Source organism: Drosophila novamexicana, unplaced genomic scaffold, assembly GCF_003285875.2.
Source record: "Drosophila novamexicana strain 15010-1031.04,08,12 unplaced genomic scaffold, DnovRS2.1 tig00000108-arrow-pilon, whole genome shotgun sequence".
Classification (NCBI taxonomy): Eukaryota; Metazoa; Arthropoda; class Insecta; order Diptera; family Drosophilidae; genus Drosophila; species Drosophila novamexicana.
This window is the reverse complement of record NW_020824772.1, coordinates 4,933,810-4,956,855: the sequence shown is the minus strand read 5'-3', so window position 1 is coordinate 4,956,855 and position 23,046 is coordinate 4,933,810. Positions and strand designations below refer to the sequence as shown.

The 23,046-nt window shown below is 42.7% G+C and overlaps 1 protein-coding gene across 1 annotated transcript; it reads left to right on the top strand.

Annotated features, from left to right (window-relative positions):
* Positions 1–54: 54 nt before the first annotated feature.
* LOC115772009 (Down syndrome cell adhesion molecule-like protein Dscam2) lies at positions 55–22,665 on the top strand. The gene is made up of 33 exons (XM_030717940.1): positions 55–133; positions 686–932; positions 3,679–3,821; positions 5,430–5,591; positions 5,959–6,108; positions 6,182–6,302; positions 8,045–8,162; positions 8,457–8,680; positions 10,984–11,111; positions 11,209–11,309; positions 11,479–11,683; positions 13,367–13,498; positions 13,629–13,778; positions 13,853–13,998; positions 14,120–14,255; positions 14,570–14,689; positions 14,868–15,020; positions 15,101–15,623; positions 15,695–15,905; positions 15,971–16,226; positions 16,540–16,683; positions 17,295–17,603; positions 17,686–17,841; positions 18,046–18,225; positions 18,306–18,680; positions 18,856–18,981; positions 19,709–20,024; positions 20,438–20,601; positions 20,697–20,945; positions 21,005–21,226; positions 21,287–21,482; positions 21,642–21,887; positions 22,012–22,665. The coding sequence occupies exons 1-33, from the start codon at positions 100–102 to the stop codon at positions 22,061–22,063; spliced, it is 6,195 nt and encodes a 2,064-aa protein (XP_030573800.1). The 5' UTR covers positions 55–99; the 3' UTR covers positions 22,064–22,665.
* The last annotated feature ends 381 nt before the right edge of the window (positions 22,666–23,046 follow it).

The following is a 23,046-nucleotide window of genomic DNA, read 5'->3' as shown; positions in this document are numbered from 1 at the left end:
CAACCAAAGTAAACTAAATTTAATTTAATAATAGCAGAAAACATAAAGCAAGCTACAAATACGCACACCCACACACAAATATAACCTGCATGCAACGCGATGGGTTTATTAGTGCTTCGAAATAGAGAAAAAGGTGGGTAACTAATTGCAGTCGTCTGTTGATGCTGCCGCAGTTGTTGTAGTTGTTGTGGTTGTTGTGGTTATTGCAAGAAGTTGCCGTCATCGTTGTTGCCAACAAGTTAAACTTCATTTGTGTAACAGTTAAGCGAGTTTTGAGCCGGGTAAACAAACTACAGACGTACACGCGCAGCCATAAATATATCAAAAAGTAAAATGGCACACGCACACATTGCCGCAAACACACATATGCACAAGTGCCTGCAGTATAAAGTGTTTCGTCTGCGTTGCCGTTCTGCCTGTCTGCCTGGCTGCCTGGTTGCCTGGTTGGGCCCTCTTGAGAGCCTAGTTCAAGTGCTGCCTAAATGAGAGCCGTGCGCTGAAACCGAATCCAAATTAGCTGCATTTTATAAGACTCGCACAAGTGGAGGGCAACCAACAACTGGCAGCAGCTACTATTGCAACTAACCAGCTTTAAGCTTAAAACAATTCACATACACAACTGCATTTGCATAATTACATAATGATGATAATTATCCTGTTTTACCTCTCTGTTTCTTTTTGTCAGCAACTATTGCTGAGACTGCTCTGCTAAGGCTGCTGCTGCTGCTGGCGGCTGTCGCTTGGCTGGTAATGCCTTCACAGGCCACAAGCGGCTTACGCGTGCCCACGTTCCTGCTGGAGCCCTCGCCGCGCCTGCTGTTTGGCAACGATACGGGCGCACAGGTTAGTTGTACGGCACATGGGAATCCACCGCCGGTGGTGTCCTGGGTGATGCGCGACGGCACTCTGGCAACTCAGGTACCTGGTCTGAGGTGAGTTTTGCGGTTTCGACAACTATGCGTATGAATAATATTAAGTACGTGTGCTCTCTTGCTCCGTCGGGCTTCTCAGCTGCGGTTGCAGCAGTCACATTGTTGCGGCTTCAGCTTGTGGGCAAAGGTGTGGGCAAAGGTGTTTTCGGGCTTGTATTCAATTAACATGCTAGCGAGTTGCAAACTTTTTAAGCCCTGCAGCTTATCAGTCTAACAGGTGCCCAAAGGTATGCTACCATTCTCAAGAGCCCTGTCAAAATCAATGTTGTCAGTGGAAGGCTATTTTCTGTGGCCACAAATGAAAGGCCACAGAATATATGTAAAAGAACGAGCTCTTCTATATCTACCAAACAATAAGTGCACTCTTTATGGAACGGCTTGAAAGGAGCAAAGAAATTATACACAAAAGTAATGCGTGGCTGCCACACAGCAACAACAGTAACAGCAACAATAGCAACATCTGCAACAACAACAAGTGCTGCAGACTCGCCTTGCTTATGTGCGCTTATATGTTAATGTCATGCAACCAGACGTACGAGTTGAATCTGAATGCTCACACCCCTTCCGTCTCTTCTCTGTCGGCCCTTTGTTAATACTTAAAATATTAAAATGTTGTCAGGCTCTAGCTGTTGTTCTTGTTATTGTTGTTGTCGTCGTTGTGTGCACTATGAAAACTTAAATGTTTAATTAAAATGTGGCATTGCTTTGCGATGGTAAATAAATGCACATAGTTTTGTGCTCGTCTGTTGCCAAGTAGAGATGGGACGTTAAGGACACGATACGGGGCACGAAATAAAAATATAACATTTTAAGTTATCGAAATGGGCTATGCAAGGCATTAAATTTAAAATAAAAATATATATTATATCAATCAATCCATACCACTGTCAATCATATTGTATCAATCAAAACGACTTTCATAGATTACACTTATTCGTGAAAAATAATTCTTAAGTGACATTAACACATAGTGTGACAAAGTGTGAAATTCCAGTTGTCTTCAACAAAGTATTGGTTCAACAAATAATGAAGAATGTATATTTATTTAGCAACAGGTCAACACAAGCGGGTTTTGCGTTTCGGGATATGTCACACGCTCATCCCTAAGTAGCTAGAATATTCCTACATACTGTATAAGCGCAATCATGTTGCATTAGCCCATTTAGTAAGCCTGTTGTGATTATGTGCTGTGGCCCGCTGATTTACGAATAAAATAATATAGAATTTATCAAATATGCAGTAAATATAAAGAACAACAAACGCCCCGCACAGTAATAGAGTTCGCTGAAAATATACTAAAAGGAATTTTAAATTTTTTTTAAAATGAAATGTCATTCGAAGTACGTGATCATACATATAGGTTTATATAAATACATATGTGCATATAAGCCAGGCAATTCACGTAACACTCGCTGTGAATGACTCTGTATCTGCGGGGTTGTCTGTGCATGTATGTGTTCCTGTGGTTGACTGGCAGTTTTCGCTCCCAAAATGAGTTCTGAACACATCAGAGCTAGCTGCATGGAAATGAAACAAATTTCATTTTAAGCTGCTAAAGAGCATAGTTGAGTTCAAGTGACGTATTCGGGTACAAGTATACGGGTTGTGTACTTATCTCGCCGACCCACAAAGTATGGGGGTTTTTTAGTTTATTTTTTTATTTTTCCCCCTTTTTTTTGGGTACATGCAAACGCAATAGACGTAAACAAATTGCCAGCACTTAAACATTTTTGAAAACTCCGCTTGATGAAGTTTTTTGATGTTTTTTGCCGGTCTATGGTTGTTGTCCTCCCCCAGCTTGGTCGCGCTGTTGCTTGTTAGTTGGCTTCCCAGAGATGATTAGCGACCATTGAATGGGAATGCTATCCTTTGTGCTTTGAATGGAATGTGGTGGATCACAGTACGCTGTTTGCCTTCGTTGCGCACCGCATAAGTTATGTGATGGAATGTTGATTGCTTGTGATGGCCATTTAAGCAACCGAGACAATCAAATTAAACGACGGTTTATGAGTTACAAGCTAGACTTTTTAATACGGAAGAGATAGCTATTTGGTATTATTTGTTGTAACGGCAGAGTTACATTTTTAAAATGGTTAAAAAATGATCCAAAGGCAATAAAATAAAATTACACAATAAACTACAAAAAATCTCTACCGATTTGTAAAATTCATAAATAATAACAATTCAAATATTATGTTTATAAATATCATTTTTAAACAAAAATAAAAAATATTACAAAGAACAAAATATACATATTTATAATGATAATAAAACCATTGTGCGACCAAATGCTCAACATCATTGAACTGTGTTGTCCACGCTCCATATAGTCCCTAATAATCCCTGTGTTAGATTACATATTTTATGTGCATTTTCCTCTGTGCCCTCTCTAGTGAAAACACTCTCCTTTATAGAGCTGCGATGGCTGCTCTTAAGTCCCATTGTTAGTAGCTGTCGTGCAAATGCATTCGCCAGCTGCTTAGCCCATTCGTTCAGTGCATAAGAGAATCCTTAGGTTTATTGCATTTTTATGCAAATGTTCGCCTATAGTTGCAATATAAAAATGTTCGCCGGCAAAGTGGCTGCCATTTTGGGTGCTTTGTACAACAAATTTTTGTGTTACGCTCTCAATGTGTATAAATAAATAACGACGAAAGCTCCAAGACTTTGCGTACTAAAATATTGCATACTGCTTATGTTCTTTGTGTGTGTGCTCTGCTTAGTTTATTTTATTTTTGTATTGCAGAAAAATATCTGGCAATGGCACATTGCACTTCCCACCGTTTTTGGCGCAATATTATCGCACGGATGTGCACGAGGCGACCTACCGTTGTCGAGCCAGCAATGAGGCCGGCACAATATTGAGTCGCAATGTACAGGTGCAAGCAGGTAAGCAGAAAGTAGACTAAAGTAGCTGACGCTGCAGCTATGGAGTGCATGGCGGCTCCATTAGCATGCACAACAAGCCGCAAATACAAATACCTACACACATTGCGACACTCACACACACGCGATTCCATTGGCCATGGATGTAATGCACATTTACAGGCTGCGCACGTACGGCGGCTGCTCCTGCAGCTTTATCCTGACATTTGCTAGCAAGCTTTTTGTTTCTATATGTAGTTATCATGATTTTGTTGCACCTCACTTTTGGCTGTCTTCTTGTCTGAGATGTCAACTCTGAGTTAGTTTTTGATTTTTGCACATATCACTTTAATATCCTGCGTATATCCTGTCACATACCCAAACGCTACATACCCCAAGGCACGCGCTAGTAAATTATTGTAGATGCTCTGTCAAGATTATGCGTATCCTTTTCTACAAACTGACAGCTGCACATTTAGGAATATTAATTATTTAAACGCGATACTTGGGGTATTTAAATTATGAACTTTAAATATATATTTGATTATAATTGTTGTATTATTTATATATCTTTTCTTAAATTAAAAAATTGTGAATAAGTTTGTTAATTGTGTTGAAAATATAATAAATGTTATGCATACGTAGGAGGCGTGTTTGAATCAATGCAGCCAATACACATAGTCTTGATCAAATTGTCATATTGGAAGGATCGTTCAACCATTAGGCTCTTGTATAAAAATATTTTTTTGTTTCTGAAAGGATCTTGAAGAAAATTGAAATATTCTAGTTTTTGATTCTCCCAGCAAAGCCCATGAACTTAGACTATATTTTAAATGGCAACGATAAGAGGAATTCTTACTAACAAAAAACATTTCTTTCAGCATGCCGTAGGAAGCCACTCTTTCTTGTTTCCTTTTTCGAGTAGTTCTATTGCATCACATATTGTATACTACTCTCAATTCACTCGGCAGTTTCTTTACAAACATCGTTTTAAATGAAAATCAAAGCAACATCTGTATGTTTAGATAACTAATTCAAAAAACTAAGTCGCGCATACGTTCGGTTATCGTCAATGTTGATTTAATTTTTATAGTCACACAATGCGCAGTCCCAACTTGAACTGCTGCGACCCGATGTGAACTGGAAAACCGACGATGCATGATAGTCGCTTAAAATCTCATTCAATATTTACGCTTCGAATTTTTCATATGTATCATTTTTGATATTTTTTTACGACTCATATATTGTCGCGTGCCTCTGTTTGTTTTTAAATATTTCGTTTTGTTTTCTGTGCTCATTTTTCTTTTTGTATGCTCTTCACTTCCGTTTCGCATGTAATTTCAAGCAATTTCATTCATTTAACTGCTGCCATTTTTGCAATGCGTTGCGTTTATTGTCCCGCATGTTGTGCGCCCACGACCGCCAATGCCCCACCCCTCGCTTGGTGCAATAGTATTCCCCAGGCTCCAACGGCCTGGCCCAAAGCGTTGTATGCTTTCAGTCGTAGAGCAGTTTTGGCCCAATAGGCACGCAAGGATTGTTGATTTTCGGCAATTTCTCTGTATCTCATCTGTATCTCTCGCTGCTTCTGATTCTCCCGCTGTTGTTGCTCTGCTTCCTCTTTTTTTGTAGTGGTGCGTCGTCAGTTTCATGTGCACGTGGAAAACACAGAAGTCTATTTGGGAAATTCGGCGTTGATTAAGTGCGCTATACCGGAATATGTGCGGCCTTATGTGCGCGTGGCCAGTTGGCATCGAGGCGAGGAGATACTGCTGCCGGAACTGTCGGATGTTGGTGAGTGTTGCCACATTTTTACACACACACGCTCACACACACGCGTGCGCTCATTTACACGGCTGTGTATCTGTGTGAGTGTTTATCTGCTGCTGAAATTTATGTGCACATACTCGCATTGTAGTTGTGCTTGTTTGTTGTTGGTTTTTGTTGCTGTACAGCATGTCCTGAGGGATGCACAGTTGCTGCTCTGTATTGCTGTTAGCGTTGACATTTATTGATAAATGTTACGAATACGCAGCGAGAACCTTGATTTTACTATGCGTTTTTGGTTGTCAGTTAGTTCTTTTGTTTTTGGCACTTTGTTGCTGCTATTGTTTTATGCATTTTTTTGAATTACGACTCCCTGCCATTGGCTTCACTGCAGCCGGTCGCTATGTGGTCCTAGCTGCCTCTGGCGAACTGTATGTGCGCTCGGTGCGAGCCGAGGATGGCCTGGTAAAGTTTAGCTGCCTGGTTACGAACACACTTAATGGGGATCGACAGCGCAGCGATGCGGTCGTACTGCAGGTGAAAGGTAAGATGAAAAGCATTCGGATTGAGCCAACTATTCGATTACTAATACAGAGCGGAATAAACGTTCGTTACAGAGCTAAGCAAGAACCTGGCGCCGAGCACCAGCCAAAAACCAGTAATGGAAATTCAGGTTGAACGTGGCAACGATGTGCATTTGCCGTGCAACATACAGGGCAATCCATTTCCCATATTCACGTGAGTACTGCAACCATATCCTCTTTCTAATTTCTGCGGCCTGTTGCCCATCCTGTTGGGCTATCTGTGCAGTTGCCAACTTCTATCTGTGGCAATAAAATAACAGCACGCACATTTGTATACATAGGGGAAGAGCAAGCGCTGGTATGCCATTGGGCTTGCCATCATTTATAGACAACACTTAAGTGCATTTGAATGTCTGCCATGGGACCTGGTTTTATTGCATATTAGAGGCTGCTTTGTTAGTGCTAATTACGTGGACTTTATGTTAGGCTCTGGCTAGCAAAACGTAAAAAGCTTTTTGATAGCCCAACATTAGCCATGTGTGAATGGGGTCCTAACTTTGTTGACAAAAACAAACTAATAAAGGAACTGGCTGTCTGCCAAGTTACTCGACATGTACTTCATCATCTTGTTTATCCAGTACTCAATGTATCGACTTACAAAAGTCAACACTTCGCTGCCTTAACAATAAAAACCAATTTTGGTAAACAACAAACGCCAAAAAACAAACAAAGAAGGGCCCTCAAAGACAGTGAATAAAATATATCAAATAACAGCATTCATTCCCTGCTAATTAGCAGCATAAAAGACCTGGTTAATTGACAGCCAAATGCGACTGTGGCATTGGCGAAATTAAGCAGTCTCTTTCACTTAGTCAGGCTTATTAAAATTTCATGCAGTCATAAGCACTTGATGTGTGCCTCAGAAAGAGAGAGAGAGAGAGACAGACACAGAGTGTCTGTTAGAGTCTTTGCATAACCAAGTTGCCCCGGCGCCTGAGCAAGGGCAAGGAGGCACACACAAGTGCCAAGGAATATCCAAACAAGCTCCAGATAAACATGCAAAAAGTGCTCTCCGACTGCTCGCAACGTGAAATGCCAGAAATATTTTCAAATAGCAAACCACAGAGCAGGCAAGTGCCAGAGAACGCCAGGGCGCGAGATTTATACAGCATATTTTCAGTAAATGCTGCCCTCCCATTCTCTGTATGCCTTTCTATGGGTGCCCTCGGGCACATTATGATTACTATAAATGCGAGAAAAATGCGAGAAAAATGCGATAATTTTGTTTTTAGCTAAAGTTTAGTCCGAGTTGCCTACGTGTCTGGCATGGCCAATGAGTAAAATCGGTTTATGGCTTACAAGCTGAGCGCTTCTTATTGATTTCATCAGCAGTTGCTATATGTAGGTTCATTGGGTGTGTGTGTGTGGGTGGGTGTATGTGTGCGTGCGCGCTCAGCCAAGTATGTTAAATGTCTTCAATATTTACTCTTGCTATAGGTTATTATTATAACTGTTTATAAATAAGTTGTATAAATGTAACGCTATACTAGTTTGTTTTGCCCTCACACAGGCAATTATATATAATAATTTATTTATAAAATCTTTAATGCATTTAAAGGTGTGTTTAAAGGTTCTTGAAGGTAAACATTCTTAATCTCACTGCACAACTGAGTAAATGAGCCATGCCTGTCTCTACGATAGCTCATCTATATTGTTAAAGACCTTAGGAGCTTGGGGCAAGATTTTTCTATTAAGACCGAATAGATAAAGCTTACATCACTTGGGTAAAGAAGAAAATACTTTTTATGTACAATCCTGATTTTTGGAACACATCAGTGGAAAATTAAATCATGAAATTATTTGCCTATTTACTAACTACAAATTTAAGTTATAAGTTAGTTTCTTATTGCATCTAATAACCAACAGATTTGTATTAACATGTATATTTGTATGCAGCTGGTATCGCGTCTCTGACTCGGCGGCGCTTTATCCCATACCATCGTCACAGCGAGTGATACTCTCGCGCACATTGTTGCTCATCAAAAATGCTGATGAAAGGGACGCGGGCAAATGGGTAAGTATTATATGTGGCAGGCACACACTCCCACACACACACACGCACACACACGTAGTAACCTCAAACCCACTGACAGGCGCTGACTGTCAGTTAGTCAGTCAATCAAATGGCTAAAGTCAAGCAGCTCGACTGTCTGCCAGTGGAATATTGTATTTAATGCACAGTCTGTCCTGTATATATACATACATGGACTATTCGTATATTGCGCCATGTATTTTTGTGATATATATGACAGAGTTGATTGATTTTGACTGGCTTATGTGGCAACCCCACTTACACTTTTTTTTGCAGATTTGCCAGGCATCGAATCAGTTTGGGGAGCAGCGCATCGAAATTCGTCTGAGTGTAAATACGTTCGTATCTGTGCATATACTACCACAAGTACAAATTGTCAATTCGGGCGGAACGGCAATTTTCAACTGCACGACAACTGGCTCAGCGATCGATGCCATCGACTGGCTGCACAATGGCAAACCGCTGCAAGCGAATAATGCACTCAGCACCGGTCGGGATAAGTAAGTATACTAGCAGCATGTTACAGGGGGCAACAACAGAAACATGAAACAGCAACGGCAACTGCAACATGCAACATTGTGTGTAGCCAGGAACCAGCATGGGCCGTTTCGAATTGTATCTCTTTTATTTTTTTTTTTAGTAGTTGAAAACATTTTTGCTTTTAAAAAAAGAGCAAAAACAAAAAATTGATTTGGAAAAAGTCGTGGATTATTCGCCGTTGTTATTGCAGAACCGTTGTTAGGGCTGTTCCTAGCCAAAAATGTTTTATCGCTGTGTATTATTATTATTGATGAGCGGTGCAAGAACGGCGGGTCGGTGGGGATGAATTTTATTTGTTGCCAGCAACAATTTCATTTTACGCTATTGTTCGGCACTTTTTTCATACGTTGCATTTTCAGTTTTTTTGTACCCTGTAAAGGGCATGATAAGCTCTTCACGGAATGTGAAACTCATAGAAAGAGAGATATCCGACACATAAGGTATATACATATATTGTTCATCAGGATTGGGTCACTATATCGTATAGTTGAAATACGAAACATTGATTGAATATAAAAAGCGTAAAACCTCGATATTTTCGAGTCTTTCCCTAAAATTGAATAGCCTATCAAGCAAATCGAACTACTATATTTGATGATATCCATAGGAACAATCGATCGAAAAAAGATTTCCAATAAAATCATATCTAAGTCCTATTTCTGCAAGGGTATTTAATCTTCGGTGTGTCGTTCTTCCTTTTCATCCTTTTTTTTGCTTGCTCCGTTCAGCTGGTAGCTATTTGCTGATTGTTAAAATGTCTTGCACTACTATTTTCCATATTTTTCCAGTATTTGATGAGCGTTGAGGTCAATGATCAAATATGCTGATTGATTGTAATGAATATTCGTGAATTTCAATAAATTGTCGGTTGATTGATAAAAATAAAACTAAGCTCTGTTTTAGCCCGGATATTCTAGTAGTTATCGATAGGGCAACTCTTGAATAATTTCTCTGGCAAACAAAACAAGATCCAGCTAGTAGAATGTAATTGTTATCGTTCATTAGTACAAGTAATCAAAATTAAATGGAAGACCAGTAATGCAAGCACATATACACGCTCTTGGCACATACGTATGTGTGTGTACAAAACATAAATTATGTTAATCTTAGAAGCTTGCCAAGCGGCCTGCGACTGGGCGTTATGCACACACACACCCACTTGAATGGGTTGAACACATCTTGATAATTTAATGCAAATTACGTGAAATCAGCATAATACGCAGCTTGGCCAAGCAAAATGCAAACTTGAATACTCCAGCACATCAGCTACAATATATGTATATACGACTATATATATATATATAAGTATAGGTATATACATATGAGCTGGCAAACAGCCCTGAGTACAAATAGCCTGTAAAAACAAACATCATTCGGGTGTATGTGTCTTTGTTCTGCTGTGTGTGTGTGCGTGTGTGTGTGGGCGAACTGACCAGCTGTTGCCCAAGGATATATACCAAAGAAGAGGCGGTCAAGCAGAGCGAGACCGAGATAGGAAGGGTGAACCGAGCTCAGCTCAAGCAAATCAGCATAACAAATCAAGCATAAATTTTTATGCTTATGCTAATAAAATAAATAACAAATTTCGCCTGAGCGAACAAAAGGCCAATGCGCACAAAAAAAAAAAATTCATCCACATACACAAACACACAGAAACTCACAGCTCACAAAATGGCGTGAGTTTATGGCATATTGTATGCTCGTGCTTTTTTCATGCAACGTTGCCAGTTTTGAAGCTCAGGTTTCTTGCCAGCCAAAGTTTAAATAGGTATTTCTTCTTCTTTTTCGCTCGTTTTTGTATACCCTCAGCCCATTGAAAATGGTAGGTATGTAATGGTATGTATGTAACAGGCAAAGAAAGAAAGGCAATAACGACTGTAGAAAGTATACATGTTAATGATCAGCATCAGCAGCCAAGTCGATTTAGCCATCCGTCCGTCCATATGTTTGAACGAGTCGATCTCGGGAACCACAAGAGCTACAGACTTCAAATCTTAAAGGTACCTGCTTAGAGCTCAAATCATCGATGAACTGTCCCGCGTCTAAGAAATCGATAAAAATAAATATCGAACTTTCCTTTTTTGAGCAATTTATTTATGTATGTGTGTGTGTTTCTGTGTACGTATGTATGTGTATAAGGAAGTCAAAAGGGCAGACATGTGCTGAGCTCAGAGTATCTGCTAGTCGGGCACTCCCGACCAGAGCTTTCTTACTTGTTCTGACTGATTTCCGTAAACTCTATTCTTTTTTTGGTTGTTGCCAGCATACGCTTCCTATCGAAGAGCTCGCTGCTAGTGTTGAATGTGGGACGACGCGACCGCGGTGTCTATCAATGTCTCGTGGAGAATCATCGCGCCAGTGCGCAGGCCATGGCCGAACTGAAGCTGGGCGGTAAGTTGACATGGGTACAGCTCTCCTACCCACTCATGCATAGTTTATGAGACAGGGTTTGGCATTTATCAGACGTGCTACTTTTGCCTTTTTGCAGACACTGTGCCCGAATTGATTTACACGTTCATTGAGCAGAATGTGCGTCCGGGGCCATTAATATCGCTTAAGTGCTCCGCCAGCGGCTCACCGCCGCCGCAAGTAAGTTCCAATGTTTTATGGCTATTATTATGCATTGTTATGACGTCACATATATACATTCACACACACACACACGCACACACACAAATGTCTGATTAAGCGCACAAATTATGTACTTGCCATATCCAGACAGCTCCTTATTGATTATCGGCTGCGCTTCTCGTTGCAGTTTGCATGGCTTCTGGACTCGCAGCCCATTATGGATGTGTCTTTGCATCATCGCTTTGCAATTGGCCAATTTGTCGACATGTCTGGCGATGTGATAAGCCATTTAAATATCTCACATGTGCGTCCCGACGATGGCGGCCTGTACAGGTGTGTGGCTAGCAATACCATGGGCAACGTTGAGCACTCCGCACGGCTGAATGTTTACGGTGAGTTAATAAACAGGCTGTAAATTCAATTATTCCACGCGACCTTCATTCTGAAACTTGAAAGTTATACTCTTGCCTACCCCTATCGCATTTCAAAGGCCATTTTTGCGTGGAGCACAGTGGAACTCACAAGAAAAGCTGAGCCTTGAATTTTTGAGTGCTCCACATCCACATCCGCACTGATTGGAAATACATTTTGTCAAGACAACGTCACAAAAGAGAACAGCAAAAAAAAAAGAATGAAAATACCTACATATTCAGCACAAAATTCCAAGAAAAATCCCCAACGGCAACGATGTCGATGGGGTCGCTAACGATATGTAGCCAATGTGAACCATTGCTAAGAGGGGTTTGGAAAAAGCAATCCCTACCAAGCGGGATAATCACTGTCAAATCAGACATAAACTCTGTGAGGGACCCTACACTCAAGCAGTTGGGGGCCAACACACATATACATATTTGCGAATTTCCGAATTTTAAGCTGTTTTGATAATACAATCTTAATGTGTTAATAATGCATAAGCGAATGCGTATCTGACATATATTAATCATGTGCCCCGCCTTAGGCTTGCCTCATGATTGATGCTGTCTCCCACTCCTCCTCTACTTGCCCGCAGGCTGTATGTGTGGGTTATATTTGATATTTAAATGGTCGCATTGATGATAAATGGCGTGTGCTTGCGCCTCCCTTTCAGCTGAATCGCAAATCACTTTAGGCCTGTGTCCCCTAGTCCTAGCCATAATGCCATAGTTCGATTCAAAACCGAATGACAGGCGGCACAGGAACTGGATGGCCCCCAGTGCCTGTGATATGACTTGGTTAAGTTTCGAACCCTCAGTTTTATAAATTAAAGATAGTGATTAATAAATGCATTGCAATAAAATGGATGAGGGAGCTCTGCTCAAGATTATAATGATTAGATTAAATCTATCAAGAATTGAACAATCTTATATTAAGGTCACCATGGTCTATAATCAAGATATATAAATTCATTTCAAGCTTAAACTGAAATTGTACTACGACCGAATGAATTTTGCTTAAAAATGTATCAAACAAAATTTAAGGAAAGTTTATTGGTATTTAATAATTCATGTCTGAAGTAAGAAGTTTATACTTGAGACAAGCATGACGTACTTTTATAACTGGTTTATATTGATGTTTTCCTTTTTGTGTAGGGATTGGAAATTAGAGATTATATTAAAAAAAAAATGCTTATAAATTATTAATGAGAGACTGCTATCAAGTTGGAGAGCTCAATAATTGGCTAGTTATATGTTATAAAGAGATTAAAAATGTTGGAAGACAAACAAGAGCGGACATATAAACCCAATCTATGATGTATGTATGTATGTTATGTAACATAGGTATCACGCATACGCTCTGTGGTACTGTCCCGCATTGCAATACACATTGTGGAACAGGCCTTTTAATTATGAATATTACAATTTATGCAACGTATTTGCGCACGCAACGTGCTGCATTAGCGGCGCTACAAATTGCACCCTGTGGCGCCGGCCACGGATGCGTTTTATGCATTAATGTCGCATCTGTCCTGAGCAGAATATAATTTGAATTATTAAGCATTGGCGCTACGCATCCGCCTAATTGCATTTTGTTACTAATTTAATAAATTATGCAATGCTCTTTCACACGAACACAAACACGCAAACACTTTTTTGTAGGTCCGCCGTATGTGCGTGCCATTGGACCCATAAAAGCCGTTGCTGGAGAGGACATTATTGTGCGCTGTCCGTTTGCCGGGTATCCTATTGACCAAATTCGCTGGGAGAAGGCACATCAGGAATTGACAACAAGTAAGACAAATTGCGATAGAATCAAATGGGGCACGGGGTACGGGGCAAGAGGCGTGGCCGTTGCAGTTGAAAATGCAACCGAGCGCATGACAGTATTTTCTACACATTTTTATTATCCCTTTTGGTTCAGGCGCACACTATACGCTCAGCACGGTGCAGGAGGGCGGGCAGCTTGTCATCAAGAACGTGGAGCCTGGCAGGGATCAGGGCATCTATACGTGCATCGTGCGCAGTCGAGCGGGCGAGGAGGCGCGTCGCGACATGCAATTGAATGTGAACAGTAAGTTGAAGAGGAGACTCCCCTTCAGTTGGATGTCGCATTAATGTCTGCCACGTTGGCTAATCGCTCACCAGGTCCGCCCGTCATTGAGGCCTTCAAGTTTCCCAAGAATCTGCAGGAGGGCGGACGCGCGCAAATCACCTGCGCGGTATCCTCTGGCGACATGCCCATCTACTTTAGCTGGAAAAAGGATGACAGTGTCATACCCCTCAGCCTGCAGGTGAGCTGCCAATCCGAAGATGTCGAACTAGCGTTGCATTTAGCGCAACTTGTGAAACATTTTTGTTGTTGCTACTGCTACTGCTGATGGTGCATCTTATGTGTGTGTTTCAATTTACAAGATTACCGAGAAGAAGGAAGAGTTTTACTCACTGCTGGTGTTCAAGGATATCAGCGCCAAGCACAGCGGCAAATACACCTGCTATGCCAGCAATGCTGCTGCCAAGGTGAACTACACGGCGGAACTGCAAGTGCGCGGTAAGTTTGTTGGGCCATGAAAAGCAGGTGAAATGTAACGGGCGGGTGCCAGCTCCGTTGGAAGCTGTATCCAATGGTTCGCTTTGCTGTTATTTCAAAATAAATCACGCAGGATTTGTGCGCCAGTTGTGCCAGCACTTTGCCCTTTTTCGGGCTACACAACTGAAACTCACCCAATCACGCACACACACAAACACATGCACACATACAGTCCTATGTAGAGAGAAACACAAACAGCAAGTTGTTAATTTTGTTGTTTACTTGGTGCGCTTTCATTCGTTACGTTTCGGCACTGTCTCCCGGTCACGTTTCAGTGGCGCCGCGCTGGAGATACGAGCCCATGGATACGGCCATTATGTTGGGCAATACAATATCGATAAATTGCGAGGCGGAAGGATATCCGATTCCAGCTATTACCTGGTTCAAAGGACAGGGTAAGTTTGCCAATCTGCTGCCCAAGCGGCTTAGGCCCAAGTCCAACCATCTCAGTTCATTCAAATTGGATGGGTTAAACGTGCCGACCCAGCGGTAAAGTTAAGCGCTGGATTATTAATTAGCTTAGACGCATTTGAATGCGAGTAGCAATTAGTTTAATTAAAACGCCTCTCGCAGGCAAAGCCTCCAAGGACTTCAAGCCACTAAATATGCGCAATCATTCGCTGCTCCTTAATCTGGCCACGGACAATGATGAGGGCTTCTACATGTGCCAGGCTACCAATGAAATTGGCGCCGGCCTCAAGAAGATAATACGCATCAATGTGAATGGTAATGCGAAAAAGAGCTTTATAGCCAGGGCAAAGCTAACCAACGGTTACAACCTCTTTTCAACTCTTTACGTCATGCAGAGCCGGCGCGTTTCGAGCAGCCCGCCCGTAATGTCAGCTCACGTCGGAACGATCCGGTTACATTGGATTGCCATGCGAAGGGCGATGAGCCCATAAGCATTGCCTGGACACACAACAATGGCCGCATAGATCTGAATAATTTTCGCTTCAGCATTGCAGAGATGAAAACAGAAAAAGGCGTGGACTCACAACTCACCATTGGCCACTCAGATCGCCATGATTCAGGCGTATATCGTTGCATAGCCGAGAATCCATATGGACGCGCAGAGCAAATTATTTTTCTTGCCGTGCAAGAGCGACCTGATACACCCTCCAATCTGGAGGTCTTCGAGGTTGGCTCCCGCACCGTCAAGCTCAGCTGGCGACGACCCTTCGATGGAAACTCGCCCGTGCTCAGCTACCTGGTGCAGTATCAAGCGCTCAAGTATCTGCAGTCACACGCCGCACTAGGGGCCGCCGGCGGCGACTGGAATGGCATTAATGTCATCAATGTCACGCTGCCGTCGACGAGCATTAGTCGCAGGTGTGTGTGCATAGATTTCCTGTACTCATGAATCCTTGATAGACTCTGCAATTTTTTGTTGCTTCCGTTAGCTATGACAGCGATCTACGCGAGAATGCCATTGTGTCGGGTCTGTCCCCGGCGACAACATTCCTGATACGCATGCAGGCCATCAACGAGATTGAGCGTAGCGCCTACACGGAGCCGATAGTGCTCAAAACACAGGAAGAGGCGCCCATAGAGGCACCATCCAATGTGCAGGTGCAAACGGGTGGCGAAAGCGAGCTGATTATTACCTGGCAGGTGTGTGCAGCAGTCTCCCCTTGCAGCGCTCCAGTTTCCCTCGATTTCATGCTCACCTATTGCAGATTCCGCCCCGCGAGTCATGGAATGGCGAGCTTATTGGCTACACCGTTAACTGCACCGAGGAAAAGCAGAACATTAACTACATCAGCGTGGTGAACAGCTCCCTCAAATCGGTCATTGTCAGCGGCTGGGCAACTACTAAGGCCACTCTGCGAGGTCTGCGCAAGTACACACGCTACGCAGTCACCGTGCGGGCTCTCAACAGTTTCGGCTCCGGGCCCTGGAGTGCCCCCATCTTTGGCACCACAGCCGAAGGCGGTAAGTGGCCTTTGATTGTTAATTTTTTACAGAATGAAGAATCTTACGGACTTTGGCACGGTGAGGATTTTGAAAACAGAAGAGCCATTTGAGTTCTCCCCTGATTTCCATTTCCACAACTTGTGCAAATACAAATCATTTTGTTTAATATGTTGTCGGAATCTAACTGCTAGTTGGATTCAATATCTTATTCAATATATTTAATATTTGTGTTATTTATCTCTCTTAAGATCTTCCTTTTAATAATCCAAATAGTTAATTTAAAAGTTTAAAATCTAAAAATTGAATTTTCTATCGATTTAAAATTCCGCAGTGCCGGAGGCTGCACCGCAAAACGTTAACTGCTCGGCACTGTCGTCGCAGAGCCTGAAGATATCGTGGCTGGAGCCGCCACTGCAATTCCATGGCGGCATAATACAAGGCTATAAAATTTTATATCGTCCCATAGTGCATCAAAGTGAGTATACGCTTCCCAGGCCAGTGCATCCAACTAGCTATCTAGATTTTGTGGCTGCCAGTTGGCACTTTATGGCGCTGATTTTGTTGATATTGCAAGCGACGAGCGCTGTGTAAACACCAATCGATATGATTGTGCTGACGGCAGGGGAAGTGGGAAGCGGAAAGTGGGAAGCGGAAAGTGGGAAGCGGTAATCGGGAAGTGGAAAGTGGGAGGGGCAAGGAACGGGGTGAGCAGTAACAAGCGGCAAGTTAGTTGCTTGGTTTATTGGTTTTGGCGCCGCGCTGTGCGTCAGCACATTGATGAGCCTGCAATTTGTGGATATTGGCACCGCTTATCAAATCAATGTACATACTTGGCAATCGATACTATTTACAGGGTCTAAGCAGCCAGAGTTGTCAAATACTTAAGTCGATTAACCTCAAAGTGACTTCCCTATATGACACCGTCAAATTGAGGTGGAAATTAAATTTGCCATAATGACCAACGGATTTATATTTTGCGGTTCAAGCCAACGACCTTTTTAAGTTAATGTCCATAACGCAGTCTTGGTCTTGGTTTTATTTGTTACTCATCGCATAACCATATGGCTTATCAATTCAATTTCACAGTTGACTTCCCCGCGAAACTGGAGATAAAACGAACTTCGAACCTGGAAACGTATCTGCATACTTTGCTGAAGGCTACCAACTATTCGATACGCGCTCTGGCCTACACGGCCACCGGAGATGGCATGGCCAGTCAGCCATTATTTTGCCAAACCGATGACGATGTGCCCGATGCGCCGGCGGCCATTAAAGCGGCAGCCTTGACGGCTGATTCGATTTTAATTTCATGGCTACCGCCGAAGAATCGCAACGGCATCATATCGCATTACACGGTATACGCGCGCGAAGCGGGTCGTAAGGGCCAGACCAAGAGTGAGTATCCAAAATGGACGTGGCTAACACATTGCATGAATATTTTTTTCGTTCTTCTTCTTTCTTTATTTTTGGCGATCAGCTCACATGGTGCGCGTTGATGAGAACGGCTATCCAGTGACATTCGAGGCACGCAGCCTGGCCGAGAATCAAATGTACGAGTTCTGGGTCTCTGCATCCACATCAGTGGGCGAGGGTGAGCCCACATCGGTGGTGGCCCAGGCTACAAATACACGAGGTAGGCGTTACAGCGCTTTAAAATCGCTTTCACGTGGCTCAAATGATGACACTATAGGCGATTGTGCGATTTTCGTTTTAATTAAAATTTTACATTTCGCCCATGTTGGCCAAAATAACCGCAAGAGCCCTATCAACATTTAAATACCGAGCGGCTAACGGTAGACAACATTATTATGTTTGCTCTGTTGCTTGTTTGTTATAGCACCTGCTCGCATCGCCTCATTTGGCCAGGTGGTGCGCAAGGCCAGCGGTACCAGGCTTGTGCTGGAGTGCCTCGCCGTGGGCAATCCTACGCCGCGAGCGCGTTGGTTAACGCGTGATCGCCCCGTCACCTTTAGCCCCTTCTATGAGGTGACCAATGAGGGAAATTTAAGAATACACCGTAAGTAGGGCTGTGATGCAAAAAATATTTGCATATACATCTTTTGATCTGCTTTTCGCGTCGGTCCGCACGCTTGACAGGCGTTGAAGGCAGCCTGTCCGGAAATTATACCTGCACAGCAAACAATCTCTTTGGTAGTGACGAAATCCAATATCAGGTGATTGCTATGAAGCCGCCCGGCGCACCACAAATCATTGTGCAGTACGCATCCGCTGACAGCATACGTGTCAGCTGGGATGCACCCGACGATGGTGGAGCGCCGCTGCAGGGGTACACCATTTCGTATCACACCGTAGGCGACAGCTGGTCACAGACGGAGCTGCTGCCAGAGAACAACGCTTACACGATGACGGGCCTGAAGTGCGGAAATCAGTACATTATAAAAATGTCGGCCCACAATTTGGTGGGCGATGGTGCGGCCAGCGAGGAAATTAATGTCTGGACCAAGGGAAAAGGTGAGTAGTCAGCCCTATTGCATTTACATACATAAGTACAAACTGGACCAGTCGAGCAGCAACTGCGGCCGCATTTTCTGTGGCTGCATTCAAATTTCAGTTGACCACAATGGCCACTTGCTGCTGAATATTTCCCACATGCATTCATTTCCATACTAATTTCCATTCCACACAGCCTCCCAGGCGCCCAATGGCAACGAACTAATTGCCACAAATGCAACCTGTGTAAATTTAAAGCTGTCATCGTGGCACAATGGCGGCTGCAGCATACATCATTTCTCTATAGAGCACCGCCCGCTTGGTATGTTCAAATATGTAATAAATGTACAGTCATCACCTTTTTTTCAGTGGGTATTAAAACTTATTCAAATCCAACAGCAATTCATTATAAAAATGTGTATGTGTAGTTATGCTTCAGGCTTAAAACAAGATATTCAGATAAAGTGAAAAATAATACAAAAGCCTTTTATGCTGTAAATGTGATATCAAATTATGATAAATATCTGAGAAAAAGTAAGCTTACAATTTATTCAAAAGGCAGCCTCAAACATATCATAATACATAGAAAAATAATTTAAGCTAAAAGCCATTAAAGCCTGCATAGGCATTTAAGCTGAAAGCAAACACAATTTCAGTGAATAAAAAATGGGTTCAGATTTTTAAAAAAATCAGTGGACAATAGCGTATCACAATTCTATTAAACTTATTCACAAATTTTGACGGTATAAAATCAATCAATTTTTATATGTTAGATCTACGAGAGTATTTAAGTTTCGGCCCGCCAAGTGTTATTATTATTACACTTTTTTAATTGAATTCAATTAATGCAATTATTTACGTTTTCAATTATCTGAGCAATGAACATGTATTTTTATTTATAAATATTTATACAATTTTTTTACTGCGGAAGTTGGCGCCACGTGCAACGTGGCGTATGATGCACAATTTCCTTTTGGTCGAAATAAAAAAAATAAAATACACATATTTGCATTTTTTTCTTAATATACTTGTATGTTTTTATTTCCCAGGCGACATACGCTGGACAGTTGTCACATCGGATATATCGAACGCCGAAGAGAATCGTGAAAACTTAATATTCTGCGACTTTCTGCCCGCCAAGTGGTACCAGCTGCGCATCTCCGCCACCAATGATGCCGCCAAAACGACGGAGCATTATCATTTCAGCACAACGAGCCTTGACGGCAACACTATACCACCGCCTCCAGTGTTCCCCGCGGAAAATGATTTGATGAACAATCTTATAAATGTGACAAATCCAACCAGCGGTGATTGGTTGGCAACGTTCATTGTCGTTGTCATAATCACAGTGTCCATCATAACGATGTAAGTACCAGGGGACGGGTTCAAAAGGGAGGGAGGGTGGACGCAAATTAAATTGGGATATCGGGGAGACTAGCCGCTGGTCGGATGTAATTGCTTGCGAATGTTAATTAAGCGTTAATTAACTCGGCTGGCGGTGGCACATCAGGTGAAAGTGGAGCGAAAAATCAAATGAAAAACGGCATTTTTATTTCCTTGCTAAGAGTCCCTTTTTTTCTTAATTATGCCCACAGCTAAGAGAAAATCAATAATATGTACCCATTTCATTGAAAGACAAATCCAATTTGTCAATTTTAACGACTTACCAACAGCTAAGTAACTTATTTCGTTGCTCTGGACAACAGATTCCCATTTTTAACAGTGCTCCGTTAAATTATACGTCTAATCGCTGAACTGCGGTTTCAATTTTCTTGCAGCGCACTGACCATCAAACATCGCCGCACCCTTTGCGGCCCGATTGCCGAGGGATATGAGTCTCGGGCGCTGCCCGGCGACTTCAAGGAGGAGCACGAGAATAGACGCAATCAGCAGGTGTACAGCGCCTCGCCGGTCAAGACGGTGGACAAGAGTAATGAGTCGGGTGAGTGGCATCCATAGGCTGCGTACGTGCTCAACTGCAGCTAGCAATTAAATCCCCCCTACGCATTCCGTTCGTTTCCCTCGTGACTTACCTAGAAATGTACGAGATTTCACCGTATGCCACGTTCAGCGTGAATGGCGGACGGACTGGCGCACCGGCGAAGACACCTACACGCGGACTGGTTGCCCAAACGCCGCATGACTACACCATGCAGTTCAAGACATTTGGGCATCCGGAGGGCGAAAATCTTAATGCCACGGCCTATCCATTATTACCAAATGCGGCCTTTGGGCATGTCAAGAGCAAGTCCAGCTGGCACAAGCAGCGCTACTATAATACTGATGGTAAGAAACTTTAAACATGTGTATGTACTTTAGCTAGATGCTAAGGCGCTCGCTTCCAGATGAGTCCACGTTGAGCAAGTCAATGACCATTGTAGCTGGCTCGCAGTCCGGACATTCCAAGAAGTCAAGTGGAGCACGCAGCACCAAAAGCGGCAATGCTGGCGTTGTGCCCGAGTCTGAGTCGGACACCAGCATCAGCCCCAGCGCCGAGTTCTCCAATATGCCCACCTATCGAGTTCCTTGTAAGTCGTCGCGCAGCAGCGATGGACGCGCCGTTGTAGGTGCGTATGCCGCACGGGATTTTGGCCATGCGATCGCAGCCAATGCCTGTTATTTTACAGATATGTTTCGGCCCGACTCAAGCACCGAGTCAAACAATGACCAGGGTTCGCCAGCTCTGGAGCGGCGACTGAATACGCCGCGGCACATTGGCTTGCCGATGGAGAAGCGCGGCGCAGGACAACGCAGCCGGAAGCATGCATCGCAGTCGGGAAACCAGACGTTGGAGCGACGAAAGTGCCCTGGTAGTAACAACAGGTAGTTCAGGTACCTAAACCCTAAACAATCCGAATCGAAAACCCGAGAGAAAATTAAATATACAGCGAAAATTGCACACTTAAATTAAAAAACGAATTATAATTGAAACTCATTTAAATAATACGAAAATATTGCTCCTTCCATCGCCCCTCGTTGCAGTGCTGGCAGTGAGGTTGAGACTGCCGCTTCGTTGGCCGCCTCCATAGCGGCTATGGCAGGCGGCGATTTGTCCGGCGGCTTCCGACCGCCGGCTGGTTTCCACGATGCACGCGAATTTGGCGACCAGGCCGAGTGTGAGCGGGAGCAGCGCGCCTTGGACTTGGAAGTACAGCGCGTGATGGAAAACACCAGCGAAGCGCAGCTGGCGAAAATGGATCGCGAGGAATTGACCTCACTGTTGGCAAGGTAAGTGCCATGTGTAGAATCGGGGCTCCCAGTGCTTGACTGTAGTTTGTTGCATGCCTGTAGCGTCTACCAACCTTGAACTTGAACCTTGAACCGCAAAAACTAACCAGCCTGCGACCCCTAGGTATCACGAGAAAAAGGAGCAGGAGCGCCAAGAATACACGATACACGTTTAATACTAGCATAGCCGCAAACAGCAACAGCTGGCTCTGACTGACTTAGCCAGAACACAGACTAACCAAAACACCGACACTGACACGCCTAAAAAAAAAAAAGAGGCAACATAACTGTGGCATTTTAATGCATTTACTTAACCGAGTGAGTCGCAAGTCGACAGCTCAAACTCAACTCTAATTGTTGTTCGTTAAGTGTATAAGCTAAGCTCTAGTACATAAGTCAGCACGCGTAATTCTCGCAAATGCAAATCAAAGACTATACAAAATTTAAACGTATTTAAAACTGACTGTAAGCCCACAAAAGTTATTACAGATTTCCAAAAGTATTCATACTCAAATGTTAAGTGTCTGCTAGATATAAGTATACATACAATTACATAGGAGAATATGAATGTGTCTGTTTCACTTTGTTGTGATAAATTGAATTGTTCAAACACAAATTGTTCTGCATTTGATTTAAGCAGCATCTTAATCAAGCGGTGTGGCAATTACGGATTGTTTGTTTTCTTTTTTCCAAATTTGTTTATTACTTGAATATTAATTATTTGCAGCATTTAAACTAACCCAATTGATTTTTTAAACGTGCGTTTTAACTGTTTAGTGTACGTAAAATATGGTATTATGGTATTTAATTAAAATAGATAATCAACAATGAAATTGTATTGGTATCTTAGGTAAATATATAATATATATATATATATATATATATATATATACATGTATGTGAATGAATACCAAACAAAATGCAAATACTAGCAGCAAATTAATTAAATAAAAGGTGTAAAAAGATAAACAAAATCAATGCCGTGGTTATTTCATTAAAACTACATTTTTAAATTGAAACCAAAGGCAAAACCAACTAACTGCCAGCTGCTCCGCTCAACGGCCATAGCCACTCTGCCAATATTTGCGTTTGCAAATGAGACTAACCAAATCAATCAAATGCACTACGGGCTAACCACAAGCCAGTGGTGGCAGTAAAC

Bases quoted from the DNA above. Each gene is read 5' to 3' on its own strand.
- LOC115772009 (XM_030717940.1), top strand. From the start codon at position 100: ATGGGTTTATTAGTGCTTCGAAATAGAGAAAAAG. The intron at 17,842-18,045 runs GTAGGCGTTACA...TGTTTGTTATAG, and splicing joins CCAGGCTACAAATACACGAG to CACCTGCTCGCATCGCCTCA. The intron at 18,226-18,305 runs GTAAGTAGGGCT...CACGCTTGACAG, and splicing joins GGGAAATTTAAGAATACACC to GCGTTGAAGGCAGCCTGTCC.